Here is a 19,844-nt window from a genome sequence, read left to right as displayed (position 1 = left end):
TTATTCCTGATGATGACCTCAATCGACTCCGAGGTCATGTTCCCGGTCGAGAAGCCTTCGATGCTAAACATGATAGCACGAGGTGTCCTGGAACAGGAGCCGAGTGGAAGCATCTCTATGATGAATCTCCTCGACGAGAAATCACTCGACGACAAAATTGCAGAAAGCGCGGGCAAACGCCTCTGGGACGGATTTATCACTTTCGGCTCCGCCAGCGCGGGAGTCTTGACAATATTCATAATAGTCAGATTAGTGAAACTAACCATTGACACTATAATACATGGCTACGCATTGCACCAAATCTTCGAATGGAGCATCCACTTATTGGGAACAGTGTGGTCCTCTGTAACCAATCTGTTGCTGCATCTGGGAAGATCTCCGAGGAATCCCGAATCGCCAAGCAGAGAACGTCTCATGCCAATCCCTGCACCGGAGAAAACCGACAGTGCGCCCGACAATCCCGGAGGAACTTGCAAACAGTGAACGGAGAAAGAAAGTGACGGGTGATAAATCATATAGTAAACTCCGAAAATACCTAAGTGAAGATGTTGTCTAGAACTAAGATTAGATTTATACCCTTGTAATGTGCATGTTCCTTAAAACATGAATCAAATTTTTATGCCTACAACCTAAGAAACATAAAGGAAATGTAGGACAATAGGCCCCACATTTCTTTCGGGGGAGAGGGAGAGATGTTATGTCCGGGGGAGCCTAGGGATAAATTTTTTGTTACCTTTCTACCTTTTCGTTTTGATTACTTTATCTCTCTCTCTCCCCCCTCTCTCTCTCTCTCTCTCTCTCTCTCTTCCTCGCGAACATCGTAAGCCGCCGTAGTGAGTCGGCTCCCTCAATGTACAATGCTACGCGACGACGCACCTCCGCGATAACTATATTCGGTATAACTATATTCGGATCTTAAATATTCCGCTAGAAGGTAAGTGGAGTATAAGCTCCGTAAGATCTATTCTTTGTGCAACCCACGCCACGTATTTTGGCGCGCCTCTCTGTTCCTCCACTACTCAGAAGCGCGAAAAAAAACCAAGATCCGAGAGTGCCGTTTGGCGCGTCTCTTCACTTGATGCGCAGTACTAAATCTAAGAGATCCTGTCCCTTCAGATCTCTTCCGCGTTTAACTATGACCGTTATCTTCCAAATTCTAGTGTACTTGATTTCAAGTACAATTCCAAGTTCTAGTTTTAGTTCCAATTTCTAGCTTAATTCAAATTCACGTAATAATCCTAATTTTTATTATAGTTATAATTTAATATTAACCGAGTGTGACGCGAATGCTTTGGAATACAGTGTCATCAATTGAAAGTAGTCACCTGTCTCATTATTATTATCATGACCCTTTACTTTCTTTCCAACTCCGCGAACATCGCGTACCAACGGACTACCACGAACTACGCGACCACCAAGAACTCTCGCGAATGCACAACGCTCGCGAGCACCCGAGAGACATCACCATACCCCAGGTCACAATCGCCCACCATCCCAGAAGAGGATCCGCCCTGGGAAATACATCATCATCGCAGAGCCGCATCCAAGACTTGAACCCGCCCCAATTCCGAGTACGTGAGAAAGGAAAAAATAAAAAATTAAACCATATTGCATTACGCGCGCGAATTGAGACTTTCCTGATGCGCTCGTCAGGAATTCAGATAAGAAAAAAAGAGAAAGCGGCCGACCGACGCCGATCCTTATTTTATGGCACTCTCTTTTCGCGCCTTACCTACTCGAAGCGGACGGAGCTAGGCCCGAGTTCAACCGCGTTTTCAATTAGTTTGAGGATATTTCCTGAAATAATTCTTTAACAAAATTTAAAATAGTAAGGTCAACCAGTTACGACAAATTGTAGAAACCGTAAATTGTGACTATAATAAATAATGATTCGCACTGGCTCAGATCCGCAATGTATCCGGGACGTCTAGGCGACGTCCAGCGCCTCACCACCTCGCCTGCCGCCAACTTTATCGCGCTAGCAACGTCCGATACGCTACTGATTTCGTGTACCGACGAGTAGAAACCAGGCCACAGTACGAAAATTGCGTGGCAATTATTTGTTTCCGCTGTAAAGAGTCAATCCCGGAAGGCACCATCACCTTCCGCCTGGCACTATCTCATCTGCAAGTGGGCCAAACGGAAGCCGTCGAGCACTGTGAGTGCTGTTATACTCCATTGAGCATCGTCCGGGAACTAGAAAATTACGCGGATTGTCTCCAAACGTTTGTCGACCTCCAGGTCCAATTAGAACAGACCGACGAACACATTCGGACTCAGGTATACATTGACCTGTAAGAATTAGACGACCGTAAGCGGTCATGAAAGAGATTCGGAATATAAACACTAACAGAGAGGAGCCGTCGTGGTCGTGCAGACTAAGTGTCGGATTGGTAGACGAGGGATCCCGAGTTCAAATCCAGTCGGTCTCCGTTAATTTTTTCCGAATCTAATAGATATCTTTCAATCTCAGAAGTGGGATTCAGCCTATGTTACCTCAGAGAAGATTCAGCCTATGTTACCTGACAAGTCGATCGTTCAGGAGTGAACGGAAAAAGTCGGGGGTAGTACTCCAAAGTCGTTGTCGATCGTTCAAGAGAAATGAACGGGAAAAAAGTCGTGGAGTAGTACTCCAAAGGAGTCGTGTCGGTCGTTCAAGAAAGTGATCGAAAGTCGGGAGCAGAAGCTCCAAGTTTCGGATAAAAATCCGATAGAGGAAGACTCGGTACATTCGGGACGAATGTAATACCAGAATGGCCGAACTGTAAGAATTAGACGACCGTAAGCGGTCATGAAAGAGATTCGGAATATAAACACTAACAGAGAGGAGCCGTCGTGGTCGTGCAGACTAAGTGTCGGATTGGTAGACGAGGGATCCCGAGTTCAAATCCAGTCGGTCTCCGTTAATTTTTTCCGAATCTAATAGATATCTTTCAATCTCAGAAGTGGGATTCAGCCTATGTTACCTCAGAGAAGATTCAGCCTATGTTACCTGACAAGTCGATCGTTCAGGAGTGAACGGAAAAAGTCGGGGGTAGTACTCCAAAGTCGTGTCGGTCGTTCAAGAGAAATGAACGGGAAAAAAAGTCGCGGAGTAGTACTCCAAAGGAGTCGTGTCGGTCGTTCAAGAAAGTGATCGAAAGTCGGGAGCAGAAGCTCCAAGTTTCGGATAAAAATCCGATAGAGGAAGACTCGGTACATTCGGGACGAATGTAATACCAGAATGGCCGAACTGTAAGAATTAGACGACCGTAAGCGGTCATGAAAGAGATTCGGAATATAAACACTAACAGAGAGGAGCCGTCGTGGTCGTGCAGACTAAGTGTCGGATTGGTAGACGAGGGATCCCGAGTTCAAATCCAGTCGGTCTCCGTTAATTTTTTCCGAATCTAATAGATATCTTTCAGACCGATCCCACTCCACTTCGGGCGTGATTTTCTCGCGCAGATTAATCAACCTCCTGCTCTCTCTACCTAACATTAGAGCGTAGAAGAAGGGGAAAGGAGGGGCAACTATGAGCCGTGCATCCGGAATAGAAAAAACCAGGTGCGTTCGAAAAACCCGTCAGTCGACCCGATGTAACACTAGTATATTATTATGGTTAAAATATAGAGAGAATCATAAAAAAATCGTGATATTCGTAATCAGTAGAATCATTAGCAGGTCGCGACAGAGCCACTTTTTTGGAAAAAAGATCAAAATAAAATTTTAAGTAACGTGCAAATCGTGTAGCTCCTCGCGGGTTAGGTGCAGTTAGCCTATTTTGTTTATTATAAATTTTTGAGAGTCAAAATGCAAACTCTGTCGCGCCCTGCATAATTATTATTATATAAGGAATATATCAAAAAAAGTTTCACGAGGCAATATAGCTTCTTCAAAAAGAAGAAATGTTTTAGCGGATATTACTAGATTTATATATATGGGGATATTTTAATGGTAACATACTGGTAGCTTGGGGTGCATCCTCATGAAGAAGAAAATAACGGAACGGAATAGTAACGGAAAGGAAACATAGTTGAGGGCTAACCAATCAAAATTATTCCATTCCGTTTGTTCATGACCGGGTTCCTCATGGCAAACATTTAATGAAACGGATTTATTACGTGAATCTAATCTGTTATCAAATACATCATTGGACGGTCCGACGTAAAGCCACTTTAATCGTTCTCTTCACCCGAGAAGACATCCAAAAGAAAAAGCAATTTGGAAAGCTCTCGAGATAAGCTACAAGAATATGTAATAAAAAATAAGGGTTTCCATTTAAAAAAACATTAATGACTTGACCTGATTTTGACGAGGTCACTCAAAGTCAAGTCCATATTTCCATCATGTGTCCCCCTTCAAGTCATGCAACTTTTGAAAAATTTTTCAATAAAATCATCGATTCGCGAGATAATCGACTATATCACTTAAAATGAAACACCTTGTAAATAAGATGAGGCAGCTAACTTACAGACTTCTAAAAACTTGTAAATTATATAAAAAATTGTTATATATAAAAGTCGTATGACTTCGAGGGGGTCATTACATAGAGTACAAGTTTTTTTTATAAATGAAGATTTATAAAATTTTAAATTATAAAAATTATAAAAATTTATAATAATTTTAAAAATTTAAATTCTATTTAAAAAATTTCAGAATTAATTTCATTTTTTAAATGGAAATATATATTTTTGTTATATGTAATATAATGCCTCTTGTTATTCTGAATATAAAAATACTAAAATACAAATGTCGAAAAATCAATAGTTTATAAGATATTTTATATTTTAGTTTCACATATTCTGATGTACAATATAAAACATTTCACAAACTATTTCTTTTTTTTTATAACTGTATACCTTAATATTTTTATACCTATATATTTTTATACCTATATAATTTTATACCTTAATATTTTTATGCTTAAAATAATGAGACAAACCAATTAGTTAGGAAGATACATAATTGCTTTAAAAAAGAATTATGCAATAGATAAAATGTAAATACATATTTTTTTTTAGCTTTCCATAACATCAATGTCTTTTTATTGTATGCATAAAAGTATTAAGATACAGTTCCTAACAGCACGTGATATCATACAAATATTCTGTATTTATACTAAACGTACTGTGATCATATCAAATACTAAGATTATTCGTATAAAATCTGTGTAGAATATCATTTGTTGTATATTTTCAGGATATACTCAGATATAATAGACTATAATAAATAAACTTTGTTATATATATTGAATTACTGAGATAATACTGAATTTACTTAAAATATCCCAGATATACTTCAGATATAATGCGAATATATTGGAGACATCTTGGAATATACTGGTGAAGATATCTCAAGTAGCAAGATGATGTCATTATGACGATGATTTAAGGTCATTTTTTGTCATTCGACGTCAGTGTATTAAAAAACGACGTAAAATAAACGTAACATTTGTCACGAAATATTATCGCCATAAATATATTGTCATTTAATCGTCATTTTTAAGTCATTTTTAATGACTAAATAATGAAATAACATTAATTACTATCATAACATTAATTACTATCTTTCTTAATTAACTATAATATATAAATAAGAAAAATATTTCCCATATTTAATACAATTATTAACAAATTCATAAACAAGTAAACAAAATACATACAACAATTTATAAATAATTTTTATAAGAAAAATAATTCTCGTTAATATAGGTTCACGGCTCTATATATGTAATTAAATTATCTACAAGAATTACATATGCAATCGAGATTTTAAAATCGGGATTATTTATACAATAATAAGTAAAATTCATTAACCGGATCTATAATATTTTATATTAAAATTCCGCATTATTTATATTATCATTTTAATAGCAGGTTTCATCCCAATACAGATGTTAAGCGACATCGAACAGGATCTCCAAGTGGATGGGTGACCGGTTTTAGACAAACATGCGGCGATAGGAGATAAAAAATGTTTTATCAATTTCTCTCATTTTTTTCATTTTTTTATTTTTTTCTATTTATTTTCCGTAAGGGATGTCACGTATATTATAGATTTTTAGTACTAGCAGTCAATATCGGAATGCAACCGTAATTTTGTCGACATTCAGATAAGTTAATTGCATATTATAGATATATTCAGTATATCTCCATAAATTACGGGATAAATCTACGAGATAAGATAACGCGGACATAGTAAATTATTAGTTTATACTCGATATATCATGTACGTATCTCAAATATCATGCGAATATTGTGATATACTTTTGTGATATCTTGCAAACATCGTCACGATCTATATGGCTGTCTGGCGTTATAAAAAAATATATAGAGAATATGTAATATTAAAGTATAAAATATCTCTTAAACTATTGATTTTTTGACATTTGTACTTTAATACTTTTATATTTAATACTTTTAATACTTTTATATTCAAAATAATTAGAACAATCATATTATATAACAAAAAAATATATGATTCCATTTAAGAAAATGATGTTGATTTTGAAATTTTTTAAATGCCGCCACTTATAAAAAAAATGTATACACTATATACTATGTATACTTTATACTATGTATACTTTATACTATATACTTTATACTATATACTATATATTAAATGTATACACTATATATGTGACTCTCTCGAAATTATGCAACTTTTATATACAATACTTTTTTCTACAACTTATAATTTATAAATTTTTCGAAATGTGCAAGTTAAATATCCTACCCTATTTTGCATTACTTCATTCTACTATTATTCTATTACTATTATTTATCATTATACATTTTGAAACATACATATAAATTTTAAATATTATAAGTATACATATGCTTTCTATCTTATTTCTATTTCGAAAACATTTCCAGGCCGTATTTGGCAAAGCGATATGCTTCGGCTTTGATCGCTATTGGTACTTCGTGCATCATTGGCATAGTAGAAGAAGGATGGCACATGAAAAACCGTGATTCCGCATCCTTTTCTATCTTTCCTCTCCGCAGTGCGTCCGCGTAAACAATGCGATGATATTTGTACATATATGGACATGTATCATATCGAAACTAAGATTTTATTTCTCAGCGTTGGTAAACCTGAAGTCAGAGTTTTGGAGTATCACCGCATAGATCTCTAAATCAATTCGGAGTTGCCCGTCATTCCTATTCTTATGGAGATACCTCTATCGGAGATAAATTTCTTTTCACCCATATTATAGCCAAAATGCTGCGAGATAAGCTATATAACTATGATATTTATAATCAGAATATTTGCCTGACGAAAGCTACAGAACGATTTTTGTAAGAAAATGTGTAAAAATAAATAATTCATTTATGCGTAAATAGATTTGCACTATAGGGCAATAAAGTGTAAATATTTTCATCTATTGTAAATTTTTTTTTAAGAGCCAAATTGCAAAACCGGCTCTGTAGCAAGAGTCATAATTTTATAAAAAATACGTAGAAAAAATACGTAGAAAAAGATTCATGGCAGAATATTGCTTCTACGAGATAATATATGGGTGTACTCAAATATATAGCTGCACTCAAATATATATCTGTAAATAAGGAGTAGGTAGTTTTATTTTAATTATTTAAAAGCTAAATTGCAAAATTGGCTCTATAAGTAGCTTTGTAATTGTAAAAGAAATTATCTTAACAAAGTTTTATGACGAAACATTTCTATAAGACAAAATATAATTGAGTACAGATACATATCTGCACTGTAAATAAGGAGTAGGTCATTTTAGATCAAGTTGAAGTTAGCCCATCCTCCTATCGACCCAACACGTTTTTGCACGAAATAAAAAAATGTATTAAAATATATATAAAGTTTAATAAATTTTCTGTCAAATAATTAATAAGTGATTGAAGACATTTAAGTGAACTTAATCTGAATGTATCCTTTGAAAAGGAAAAATAATTAAATACAATCATCAGGACAATTAAAAAATTAAAAAATAAAATAATGAATACGACTTGTATAATGCGTAAGTTGATTCGAGTATGCAAACGTTTTGTACACACTAAAACGAAATGTTACGAAAGACCAGAATGGATAAAGCCAATAGGACATCAGACAGAAGTATTTATATATAATCCAATAACGAAATGCAAGGTGCCACTGATCCTGAAAACTAACAATGTTTTAAAGTGGTATATCTGCGGACCTACAGTATATGACTCTGCGCACATTGGACATGCAACGTAATTATAGAATTTACAGAACTTTCATATATGCTGTTCATTACTATTATAATTAAACTGCCATCAATTAGATTGATATTTAATTTAACATTTTTTTACATTTACCACAGTCATAGATTGTTTTATCATCATCAAAATTACAATTTATATCATTTTTGTATAATTATATCATTTTTGTATTTATATCATTTGTATTTATATTATTTTTATATTTATTTTAATTACAATTTAATCCAAAATTCTTAATCAATTGGCTAGTAGTTTCAATTATTTCTTATGTAAAAAATTAATTAATAATTATTTTTTTGTAGCACTTATATAAAATCAGACATCATCCATCGAATTCTATCAGATTACTTGAATATAGATGTGTTACTAGTTATGGGTATAACCGATATTGATGACAAAATAATAAAACGTTCCATTGAAAGTGAAAAGGATTTCAAAACTTTATCGAGGCAATTTGAAGCTGAATTTTTTACAGATATGAATGAATTAAATATCCGCAAGCCATATTTATGCTGTAGAGTTACAGATTATATACCTCAAATCATTCAATTTATCGAAAGACTTATAGCCAAGGATGATGGTTATATTACAAAAGATGGTACATTATTTGTTATCATCCTGATCTTGTTACTATAAGATAATATAAAAAATAAATATTATCTAGCACTATTCAAATATTGTCTAGCCTCACAAGATGTATTTTATTTAGGATCTGTCTATTTTAATACAAACAAGTACAAAAAATATGGTAAATTATCAATTCCTACGCCTGATATTAGGAAAGATCAGCATTTGAATAAAAAATCATCTTTAGACTTTGCATTGTGGAAAGCAGTGAAAGATAACAAACCATCTTGGAAATCTCCATGGGGCTATGGTAGACCAGGATGGCACATAGAATGCAGTGCAATTGCAAGGTAATTTTAAAAATCAGTTCTCTTCTTTATGTTTTATATGGGAAGTCTTTTATGGATTTCAAATTCTAGATTTTGTTTATATATTTGTTTATAATGTTATACACATATACATATATATACACATATACTTTGTATAACTATACAACTACTATACTATAACTACTATACAAAATTTATTAAATATATTTTTATTTGTATGACAGTATTGATCTATACAGTAATACATACTTTTATCAGCACAGTCTTTGGAAGTTCTATTGATATGCACAGTGGTGGAATAGATTTGGCATTTCCACATCATGAGAATGAAGAGGCACAATCTTGTTGTTATCATGATGTTGACCAATGGGTTAATTATTGGCTTCACTGTGGTCACTTAAGCCTGAAAGGAGATGTAAAAATGTCGAAGAGTCTAAGAAATACTATAAGCATACAAGATTATCTCAAAAAATATTCAGCAAATGATCTTAGAATGCTGTGTCTACTTTCTCATTATCGAAATGGTACATACGATAATTTCTCAATATTTGCTTTATGTAATTCATATATATAAATAAATTAAATTTTATTGCAGATATCGAATTTACTGAAGAAATTATGCAAGGCGCAGTATCGTTAAATAAGAAGCTTCATAATTTCATAAATGATTGTGATAATTATGTTGCTGGAACATTTAAAACTGGTGAAATTGATGAAAATCTTTTGTTTACAGTAAGATATCAAATGATCTTTTGCTTTATAATAAATTAATTCATTTTTTAACGTTTGTTTTTTGTACAATATACAAGTTATATAAAGAATTTATAATAATTAATTATAATTTTATAAATATTCTATTTTTTTATGCCATATACATGAACTTCCTTTTGATGCTAATTATGTGAAGCAAATAAAAACATATATTTCTATTTTTTTAAAATTATCTTGATTTTGAAATTTGTTTATCTCTAAAAAAAACAACTTTCTATTAATTGTTTTATCAAACAGTATAACTTTTTTGTCAGATATTTTTATATATCAAAAACAATAGAAATATTGCAGATAGTCAAAATACATGTGAAACATTCTATATATAATATATAAAACATATATATTAATAAAAAAAACTTATACTCTGATATTAATCATGTAATTTAAACACTTTTTAGACTTTATATGACACAAGAAATCAAATTCACACAGCGTTGACAGATGATTTTGACACTTCAAAAGCAATGCATGCTATTATAAATCTTGTTGGAGTAGGAAACAAGATACTTCGTCAAGATAATGTAAGTCAATTGCATAAGATATTGATAAATTCATGTCTGTAGTATTTCAAATCTTATTATATCGCTCGTATTGCTCGCATATTTACAAGTCATTTAGCTTCTATTTTAATTACAGATAATATCACGTAGTAATAATGTAAGTGCTGTTGCCGCTGTTTCGAATTATCTCTCGAGTACTCTCTCGAAACTTGGCATGTCACGATCCACAAAATTAACAATAGATAACAGGCAAATTGAAGACATTATTGACCATTTTCTGAACTTTAGGCGAGCTGTCAGAATCAGAGCGCTTGAGCAAAATCCCAAAGATACAGTTTTGTTGAAAGAATGCGACAATGCACGAAAGTGCTTAAATACTTGTGGAATTGTGGTGAAGGTAAGTTTTGTAATCGTATTTAAATATGTTAATAAAGTATTAATTCTATAAGATGCGTCACATTGATTACAGGATCAGCAAAATATTAGCAGTTGGAGTTGGAAATAATGTATAATAACATGTATATCCTACATAGAAATGTATTAAAATTATTTTAATTTAATAATAGACTCAATAATTTTATCAATCTGTAGTTTTTAATTACTTCGTATCATCACTATTATCAGTAGCGAGTTTTCTCTTTTGGATATTCTTTTCTGATAATGTTTTCTTTAAACCTTTCATCTTCCTTGTTTGAATAGAGTTAATATTTTGTGATCCAACATGTATACGGCCATATGTAGTTCCAAATGTATCCTTAGAGATATTCTTCCTCATCTTCACCTATAATATATTGTAATCATCAAATTAAAATATCCATCTTTTTCCTATATCATTTATTAACAAATCCTCAAAGTCCAAATTATTTATAAAACAATACCTTGATGACTTTAGGTTTTTTACAAGCTGTCTTGAACAAATCTTCAGAAGCAAACTTATTGCGTCTGCATAGTAAATCTGCACATGGTCCTATTTCTTCAAGTTCTATCTTAGGTATTCTTGTATTAGATTTTTTCAAAAATATTCTGAAATATTAAAAATATATAATAATTTAAATTGTACTTACTAAGCATATTTTTTTACCTATTTAAGATACTTTATAATTATTACATATAACAATATTTGTTTTTATAATAGATGATTAATCTAAAAAAAGCAGTCAAAAAATTGAAAAAAATTAATATTTAATTTTACATCTATCCTACCTGTAGCTGCGTAAAAGTATTTTATTCTCAACAGCTGTAAAACTCAAAACATGTTCGAGACCTTGCAATCTGATTTTCTGGACTTCTTCCCTTTGAAACATGTCAACAAGCAAGTTTTTAATCCTGCCATATTCATGGTTAGTCTCAAAGAGTTCACCGTTAAAAATCAACAATGGTTTTAATCCTGAGGTAATCTTCTCAACTTTGAAATCCTTTAATCCTTTATAGTTTTCTATGCCAAACTCTATCATATCCAGTAATGTACGTTCGTACATTCGACCCATCACAAGATTATGAGGACGTTTCTTATTGTGCAGAGCCATCATGAAAAGAGATGTGTTATACTTAAACGTAAATTTCTCAATAGGTGTAATATCTTCAAATGGTATTATATCATTTTTCTTCTGCATCATTTGTACATTAGGTTTTTTCAGATCATACTGAAAAGTGTATATAATTAAAAATTTTGTCAATTTCTGTTGCTATAAATATTGAAGCAATATAAATATAATGAATAAAAATTATTTCACACATTTGCTTACCAAATCTTTCATGATATCAATAACTATTTGTGACGTTCGTGTACCTTTGAGGAACAAAGCTTCCTTAAGATCCTCTATTAATTTAGGTTCTTTCTTCAATATAGCTTTCTTACCCTTATGGGTAATTGGTTGTCTATAAATGAATATTATACAAAGTTATAATGCACATGCACAATATATATTATTCTATATATTAAGGTAAAATATTAATATATAAATACATGAGACTTACACGATTCTGTTTACGGAAGGCATGGCGCAATGTCACTCTAAATTAAAACAAATCACACTTTTATATAATATATAATATATTTATATATTGTATTCTTTAGCGAACAAATAACCTAAACACATACTGATCGCGATTGCACGTGTGCATTTAGGGTGCGTTCCTTTATTCACTCCGAGTACTACGAATAGCGTTCCGATATAGAGAGTAGTGCACTCCGAAAGTATTGCCTTGAATTCTATGACGTCATTGATTTTGACATACTTCCTGTTGCGGCTACTGCAACCAGCGAGGTAAAGCAGTTAGAGCACAAAGATGGCTGCTTCCATGAAGACTGAAATAACTTTAATTGATGCTGAAGAAAATAAAGTGTATAATATGAAATAATATAATATAATAAAATTATTATGGTATTATATAATATTATGAAATTATTTATTATTATTAATTATTTTTTATTATTGTTATTATTGATATTAATATTATTATTAATTTTTTTATTATTATTAATTATTTATATATATTATATATATTATATATATATTTATATTATATATATATTTATATATATTATATTTTTTTTAATATTACATATGCCAGCCATTTTCAGTTGGAATTTGAAAACATACTGCAACTGCGTTCCGTTTTATAATCTTGAAGCAGTTAGAAAGCGCACGAAACTAAAACGGAACGATAGTCGCAGTACACTTCCATTACGTCATAGTATGAGCACTCGGAGTGAATAAAGGAACGCATCCTTGGAATCGATTCTTCGCACATGCGCAATGTGCGCAACTCCAGTGAAATATCTATTTCAAAGAATACTTCCTATTTATATATCGAATATTCTAGAAATCACAACGCATTTTTCGTGAACAGATTAAAGTGAGCAAAATGATTCATACAAAAATCCTATGCTATTTTGCGATTTCCTCGTAATAGGTAATGAGATGCTAATTTATAAAGGTTTGCAAATGAGTGTGCATCTGCATGAAAAGACAGTTCAGTGTTAATATTATATTAAATTTATCGTTTGATATAATTTTTTATTAGTTATAAGAAAAAATTTTAGAAAAAATTTTTGAAAATTCTTTTTTTCCCTAAGCTGCGTTCCGATATTCACTGTCTGAAAATCTATAATATACGTGACCTAAACTATATATTTTCAGTAGTGAATATCGGAACGCAGCCCTAATCTTTATCAGAGAGAAGCCTAAGTGTCGGTCCACAATAAGTGATTTAAGCTTTAAAAAGTAAGAAATTGACCAATTATAATCGAATATGAAAAGAATACTCGACTATGATTAGTCAATTACTTACGGCTTAAAGATTAAATACTTATTGTGGACCGACACTAAGAGAAGCTTGAGAGTGGACGCGTTTTAGCTGTATCCTTTAGCTGTACCCTTATTGATGGACAGTCATATCCATATCGTCTTTATCACTCTTGCATCTAGCATGGAAGAGAATGTGCACATTACGCGAATAAGATTAACATTACTCTCAAGCTTCTCTCTGTCTTCATTATTGTGGGTATAATCCGGACAGTGATAGCACAGTATAGAGACACTACAATCAAAGACTGGCCACGACTCTGATCCGCCAATCAGAGACTCTGATCCACCATGTTTTGGCTAAATCATACGAGAAAGAAAGAAATATACACCATCTCACTTTAACCAATAACGTGTTTTGGTAGAGTGAAAAAAATATACACCATCTCATTCTAATCAATAGCAATATTTTTTACTTTGCATGTGCATTGATTTAAGTGCACGTGTATTAAACACGTGGAAAGCGTGATAATATATTATTAAATAATAGAGATACTAAAATTGCAAAATAATCAAAATAGTCATAAATTAATTAATTATAATAAATTAATATAAAAAATGGATGGATGTTCATTTTTTTACTTAAATTTTATTTTATATTGTAATAAAATTAAACTGTCATTGAATATTTTTCTCTTATACATTTCTTATCAATTAAATATAATGCTGAACGTCTTGATAACCGTAAATTCTCTTTAAATTCTTGTTCGGTCCACAAATCGACATTTCAAGATAATCATTAATCCGATGCCTTTTACTTCCACTTGTCAAATGTTCCATTAAAAGAAAATATAGCAAATTAACATTTTCATCACTACTAGAAGAGGAAATTGAGGTAGTATGTTCCGTTGATACTCATGCTTGACTCTTCCGAACTATCGTTCGAACGGCTGTTGTCACTTTCATTTGATGTTTTAAGCAAGATAAACAATATTTCTTTTCTAATCTGTAAAAATATTTAATGATTAATTTTATTTCATTACAGTATTATAAATTATATATAACTAAGAAATTTATCATAATTGAAAAAAATATATATATAAATATATATAAAAATATATGTAATAAAACACTTCTGTTCTACTGATACTGATACTGATACCGATATTCTTAGAAAATAGCCGCGGCTTCCAAATGATAGTAGAATTTGCGTTCATGTTTATGCGTTATTGTCTTCTCTACGTCACAGACTTTTACGCTCTCTAGTGAGCGTGTTTAGTAACTTATGTTCCAATTAAACTCTATAACTGTGTCTTACAGTGCCTCTCTATGTCACACTGTGTAACACCAAACTCTCCTTGTTGGAAAGCACCCATAATAGGTTCAACATTAGCTATATATATCAGTCCTTGGCAGAACGGTGCGAGAGGCAAAATATAGGGGAAGTTCTCTCTTTCTCTCTACGCAGATAAGATGCGCGATGATCTATTGACAGATTATATGACAGTCGTGATGAACAATTATATTGTTCTTTATTATATTGTTCTTTATAGCTTTATTAAAATTTTCTTTCTCGTATTCAATAAACTTAAAAATATATTATTTCATTTTAAATACAAGTATATTGCTACGGATATCAGATGATTCTCGAGTAGGCCATTTTTATTTGTCAATAATGCGCGTACAGTAAAGGACAAATATTCCCCGATATTTTGCCTCTCTCGTTCTGCCAAACTCAACTGGTGGTATAGAAGAGTATATGGTATGCGGGATCTATATTATATGTCTATGAAAAATAATATATTATTTACATCAATTGTCAAATATTAAAAATAATACAATAATGAAGAAAGCCAACGTGACAAAAAAGTTTACAATTGCTTACTCTGGTGATATTCTCTGAAACTATTCTAGAGTCTTAATCGTTCTAACAAGAACAGTAGAACGCAATGTAAGTACGTCCCCATGGACAAGGAAATAGCGGAACGGAATAGTAACGGGAAGGAAAATGGTGAGGAGTTAACCAATCAGAATGATTTCGTTCCGTTTTTTCATAACCGGTTCCCTATGGCAAATATTTAATGGAATGGATTTATTACGGAATACGTGAATTTAACCTGTTATCGGATACATCGTTGGATATAAGGTCTGACATAAAGCCTTTACCGTTCTAACTTTACCGTTCTCTTCACCCGAGAAGATATAAAAAAAAGCAATTTTTGCACAATATGGTATATAATATATATATATATATATATATATATATATATATATATATATACATATGATATTATATCATAATATTAAATATTATGATATTAAAATATTTTATCTAAACTAAGTTGCGCCAACGAAATTTTGGCTTTAATCGAGACGTAAAACTTTAAATTTATGTATCAAAGCAAAAGCGTACCTAAAATGCTTTATACTAATCTTAATAAGTTAATACTAAACCAATTAAAGTACTTTAATTTATGTTTAGGTACAATAAATATAAATTACAGTATATAATTACAGTATATATAATATATAAATTTACAATTATAGTATATAAATTTTATAAAATGTACTCATATATATTTATATTAATTTCTTTCTTTTGTTTGGGAAATTTTGTTTGAAATAAGAAAAATATTAGTAATAATGAGAAAACAAAAAATTATTAAAAAGATAATTTTCGCATTGTTTTTTTTACAAATATATATATATATATAATCATGTATATTTACGATTGAAAATATATATAAAAATATAATATATAATACAAAATAAACAATATATATTATATAATAATATATAATATAAAAATATAAAAAAACAATGTGAAAATGATTTTTTTAATTATTTTTTATATATTAATGAGGTGATTCTCGGTATTAGATATGAAATAATAAATGGGCAAATGAGAATCTGCGCTATTTACGGTGCGCAATTGACATTCTTTATTACAACTTAAAAATATATAACATACGTTTCGACTCTAGTCTCTTGAGTCATCCTCAGTGTATACAAAGATAAAGATAAGATACCGTGCTCATCCGACGTGCTCACTAACGTAAACTCACTTAATTTCGCTAACTCGAATTATTATCATTCTTAAAAAGATAGGACTATAAATATAGTATAGATAGACCGAGCATGCTACATACCAGGCAATGGGCGACATATGCGAGTGAGAAGAAACAGCACCTGATTTTTTTCTGTCTCTCTAATAAAAAAAGGTGGGGGAAACTTAAGTGAGGACTGTATGTATGATCCCTATCATAGACACAGTCCCCACTTAATGTTTCTCCCACCTTCTTCTATTAGAGAGAGAGAAAAACATCAGGTGCTGTTTCTTCTCACTCGCACATGTCGTCCATTGCCTGGTATATAGCATGCTCGGTCTATCTATACTATGTCTATGGATACTAGGCAATCTTAAGGGTTGTCAATTATCGGATGAACACGACTCACACTAAACCGAACAAAGCACACGCAGGAATGCAGCGCGGTTCGCACCGAACAGCACACTAACAGCGCGTCCACATGCTTGAACTCCAGGCAATGACTGAGCGCAATGACTCTACAATTCAACAACTTATCATCAAAACAAAGCCGAAGTCACAAATTGCTCAAGACAGAAACGTATGCGTGGTGCAAGAATTTAGTATCAGACTGTGAATTCAAACAATTATTCTGTCTCTTAATAAAAAGCGTCTTTGAAATCAGCCGTTTCTGCAAATTATGTTCACAGTCTAATACTTTCACACCGTTCCAGTCAAATTCATGATCGTAATTCAATCTATGTTTGGTAATAACTGAATGTGTGTTCGTGTTCCTACCTATATGATTCTGATGTTCATGCAGTCTCGTTTTTAATTGTCTCATTGTTTGTCCGACATAGCACACATTATAACTGCCGCAGCAGATCTTATACACTACATTTCTTTTGAATGATCAGGGTTCATAAGGATGCTTTACCAGCACGTTATTCCATGCGATCATAATAATTCGAGTTAGCGAAATTAACGTTAGTGAGCACGTCGGAGCACGGTATCTTATCTTTTCTTTGTATACACTAAGGATGACTCAACTAGAAATCGAAACATATGTTATATATTTTTAAGTTGTAAAGAATGTCAATTGCGCACCGTAAACAACGCTGATTCTCATTTACCCATTTACTACATCATATTTTTTATATATTTAAATTTTTATTATTTTTTTATATCAAATAGAAATTTTATAAAAAAATTAATATGCACATATATTGGACATATTTATATATACATAATTATCTATATTTATATATGTTAAACATAAAAAAAAATTTTATTGGAAATTACAGAATTTAAAACTGATTGCGTTATTTTGTTTTTTTTTGTCCATTTCTTGCAAATTGTAATTTATGTAAAGTATAATACTTTTAAATATTGACTACGTTCAGCAGAAGAGCTTTGAAGTAAGATATTTTAACATGATTAATTCTTCTCTTATTCCGCTCTTAATTTTTCATTAGATCTGAATATATAAATCTTAAATCTCAAATATCGATTATAAATTCCGATATGACTACTTCATATTCTAAAAACTTAATACTAAATAACAATACAATGTTTACTTATCTGTTCTTTTTAATTATTATAATTTATCTTCATTATTTGCAAAATATTTTGTATTCATGATTTATGATCATGATTTGTTCATGATTATAGTTTATAAATATTCATCAAATATATATAAAATTAAGAAATTATAAATAAATATCTAATTATAAATAATATTAAATATTATCTAATTATAAATAAACTGATGTAATAAAATAAAATGCATGAATAAAATAATATCAAAGATGATTTCGATTAAACTTCAATTTAATTGATAACTAACATAATTAATAGAAAAATTTAAAACAAATTTTTTGTCCTTAATTTTTCTTTTCATGTATCAAACAAAGAATTAATGATTAGACTTAATTCTATCTATGTTAACAAGATGCAATATCACTCGCCGATTAAAATAGTCGCAATTTGTTTGAAGCCATCTTTTATAAATGAACTATGAGGATTATACACACACACACACACACACACACACACACACATACGCGCGCGCGCAGGCACGCACGCACCACACACACACACACACACACACACACACACATACGCGCGCGCGCAGGCACGCACGCACCACACACACACACACACACACACACACACACACACACACACACACACACACACACACACACACACACACACACACACACACACACACACAATGTCCCTAACAGCACGCGTACGTTTGAGTATATTCTGAGAAGATCGATTAAGTACGTTCTAAGTACGTTCCTATGTCCGGGGTAAAACCTTCTATGGAATTTCGCCGTGAATATTCGCAGCGAATGATGACAGTATTAGGAAAGGATGAAAACGGGAAGTTTTCAGTTTTCAGATTATGGTTGCATTCCGATATTGATTGCTAGCACTGAAAATCTATAATATACGTGATACTCCTTACGGAAAATAAGTGAAAAAAATGAAAAAAATTGAAAAAAATAAGAGAAAGTGATGAAACATCTTTTATCTTGGTACTATGTTTCTAAAACGACCACCCATCCAACTTGGAATAATCCTTCGATGCTGCTTCACTTCTATGTTGGGAACCTGTTGAAACCTGCTACTTATTAAACCTGCTATATTTTATTTGTTTATGAATTTGTTAATAATTGTATTAAATATGCGAAATATTTTTTTTATTTATATATTATAGTTAATTAGTTAATTAAAAAAAGATAGTAATAATGTTATTTTATTATTTATTTAAAATATTATTTTATTATTTATTAAAAATGGCTTAAAAATAATGATTAAATGATAATATATTTATGACGATAATATTTCGTGACAAATTACGTCTATACGCGCGCGATAGAAAGGCGTACATATCATTTCCGTACCTTTGAATATAATCTGAAAATATAGGCGTGCGATGAAAAAGCGTATGTACCGTTGCGTAAATCCTGAGAATATACGCGTGCGAAAGAAAACCGAATGATACTGTTAGTGATGTTCTAGCGTACATCTCAGTACGTTACAGATAATCACAATAAAAGCAGTACGAAAATGGGATGATTCGCAGTATGTCGCGTGCTATTAGGGGTATAAAACACACACACACACACACACACACACACACACACACACACACACAAAATATAAATATATATATATATATATATAAAATAAA

General features: G+C 31.5%; 2 protein-coding genes and 2 long non-coding RNA genes across 5 annotated transcripts; 2 read left to right on the top strand and 2 right to left on the bottom strand.

Annotated features, from left to right (window-relative positions):
* The first annotated feature begins 6,940 nt into the window (after positions 1-6,940).
* Positions 6,941-10,949, top strand: CysRS-m (cysteine--tRNA ligase-like protein, mitochondrial). Its single transcript, XM_011649827.3, has 9 exons — positions 6,941-7,283; positions 7,733-8,189; positions 8,501-8,796; positions 8,908-9,115; positions 9,353-9,618; positions 9,690-9,826; positions 10,264-10,386; positions 10,502-10,762; positions 10,835-10,949. Exons 2-9 carry the CDS (start codon positions 7,951-7,953, stop codon positions 10,868-10,870), a joined length of 1,566 nt encoding a protein of 521 aa, XP_011648129.2. The 5' UTR covers positions 6,941-7,283; positions 7,733-7,950; the 3' UTR covers positions 10,871-10,949.
* Positions 9,186-12,679, bottom strand: Non3 (Ribosome production factor 2-like protein Non3). 2 transcript variants are annotated; one of them, XM_011649825.3, is made up of 7 exons: positions 12,467-12,679; positions 12,343-12,379; positions 12,111-12,243; positions 11,569-12,008; positions 11,244-11,388; positions 10,968-11,146; positions 9,186-9,497 (listed from the first exon to the last, which is right to left on the bottom strand). In XM_011649825.3, the coding sequence occupies exons 2-7, from the start codon at positions 12,363-12,365 to the stop codon at positions 9,488-9,490; spliced, it is 930 nt and encodes a 309-aa protein (XP_011648127.2). In that variant the 5' UTR covers positions 12,366-12,379; positions 12,467-12,679; the 3' UTR covers positions 9,186-9,487. The 2 variants fall into 2 exon arrangements, with proteins under 2 accessions (XP_011648127.2, XP_088934651.1); XM_089078525.1 differs by having other exon boundaries at positions 12,343-12,679.
* Positions 12,680-14,242: 1,563 nt separating this feature from the next.
* Positions 14,243-16,892, bottom strand: LOC105434191 (uncharacterized). The gene is made up of 3 exons (XR_016139621.1): positions 16,585-16,892; positions 14,776-14,970; positions 14,243-14,619 (listed from the first exon to the last, which is right to left on the bottom strand). It is a non-coding gene; the product is annotated as an uncharacterized LOC105434191 (long non-coding RNA).
* A 391-nt stretch (positions 16,893-17,283) lies between these two features.
* Positions 17,284-17,956, top strand: LOC148936353 (uncharacterized). The gene is made up of 2 exons (XR_016139622.1): positions 17,284-17,419; positions 17,500-17,956. It is a non-coding gene; the product is annotated as an uncharacterized LOC148936353 (long non-coding RNA).
* Positions 17,957-19,844: the final 1,888 nt, after the last annotated feature.

This window comes from Pogonomyrmex barbatus, unplaced genomic scaffold, assembly GCF_055798465.1.
Source record: "Pogonomyrmex barbatus isolate J1 unplaced genomic scaffold, ASM5579846v1 scaffold23, whole genome shotgun sequence".
In the NCBI taxonomy this organism is placed as follows: domain Eukaryota; kingdom Metazoa; phylum Arthropoda; class Insecta; order Hymenoptera; family Formicidae; genus Pogonomyrmex; species Pogonomyrmex barbatus.
This window is presented reverse-complemented; position numbering and strand designations above follow the sequence as displayed.

What these genes read in the sequence shown, in the direction of transcription:
- CysRS-m (XM_011649827.3), top strand. Translation starts at nt 7,951, where the DNA reads ATGAATACGACTTGTATAATGCGTAAGTTGATTCGAGTATGCAAACGT. An exon ending in ACTTTCTCATTATCGAAATG is followed by an intron (nt 9,619 to 9,689) that starts GTACATACGATA and finishes ATTTTATTGCAG; the next exon opens with ATATCGAATTTACTGAAGAA. An exon ending in CTTGTGGAATTGTGGTGAAG is followed by an intron (nt 10,763 to 10,834) that starts GTAAGTTTTGTA and finishes CATTGATTACAG; the next exon opens with GATCAGCAAAATATTAGCAG.
- Non3 (XM_089078525.1), bottom strand. Translation starts at nt 12,365, where the DNA reads ATGCCTTCCGTAAACAGAATCGT. An exon ending in TTGATATCATGAAAGATTTG is followed by an intron (nt 12,009 to 12,110) that starts GTAAGCAAATGT and finishes TACACTTTTCAG; the next exon opens with TATGATCTGAAAAAACCTAA. An exon ending in AAAAACCTAAAGTCATCAAG is followed by an intron (nt 11,147 to 11,243) that starts GTATTGTTTTAT and finishes AATATATTATAG; the next exon opens with GTGAAGATGAGGAAGAATAT.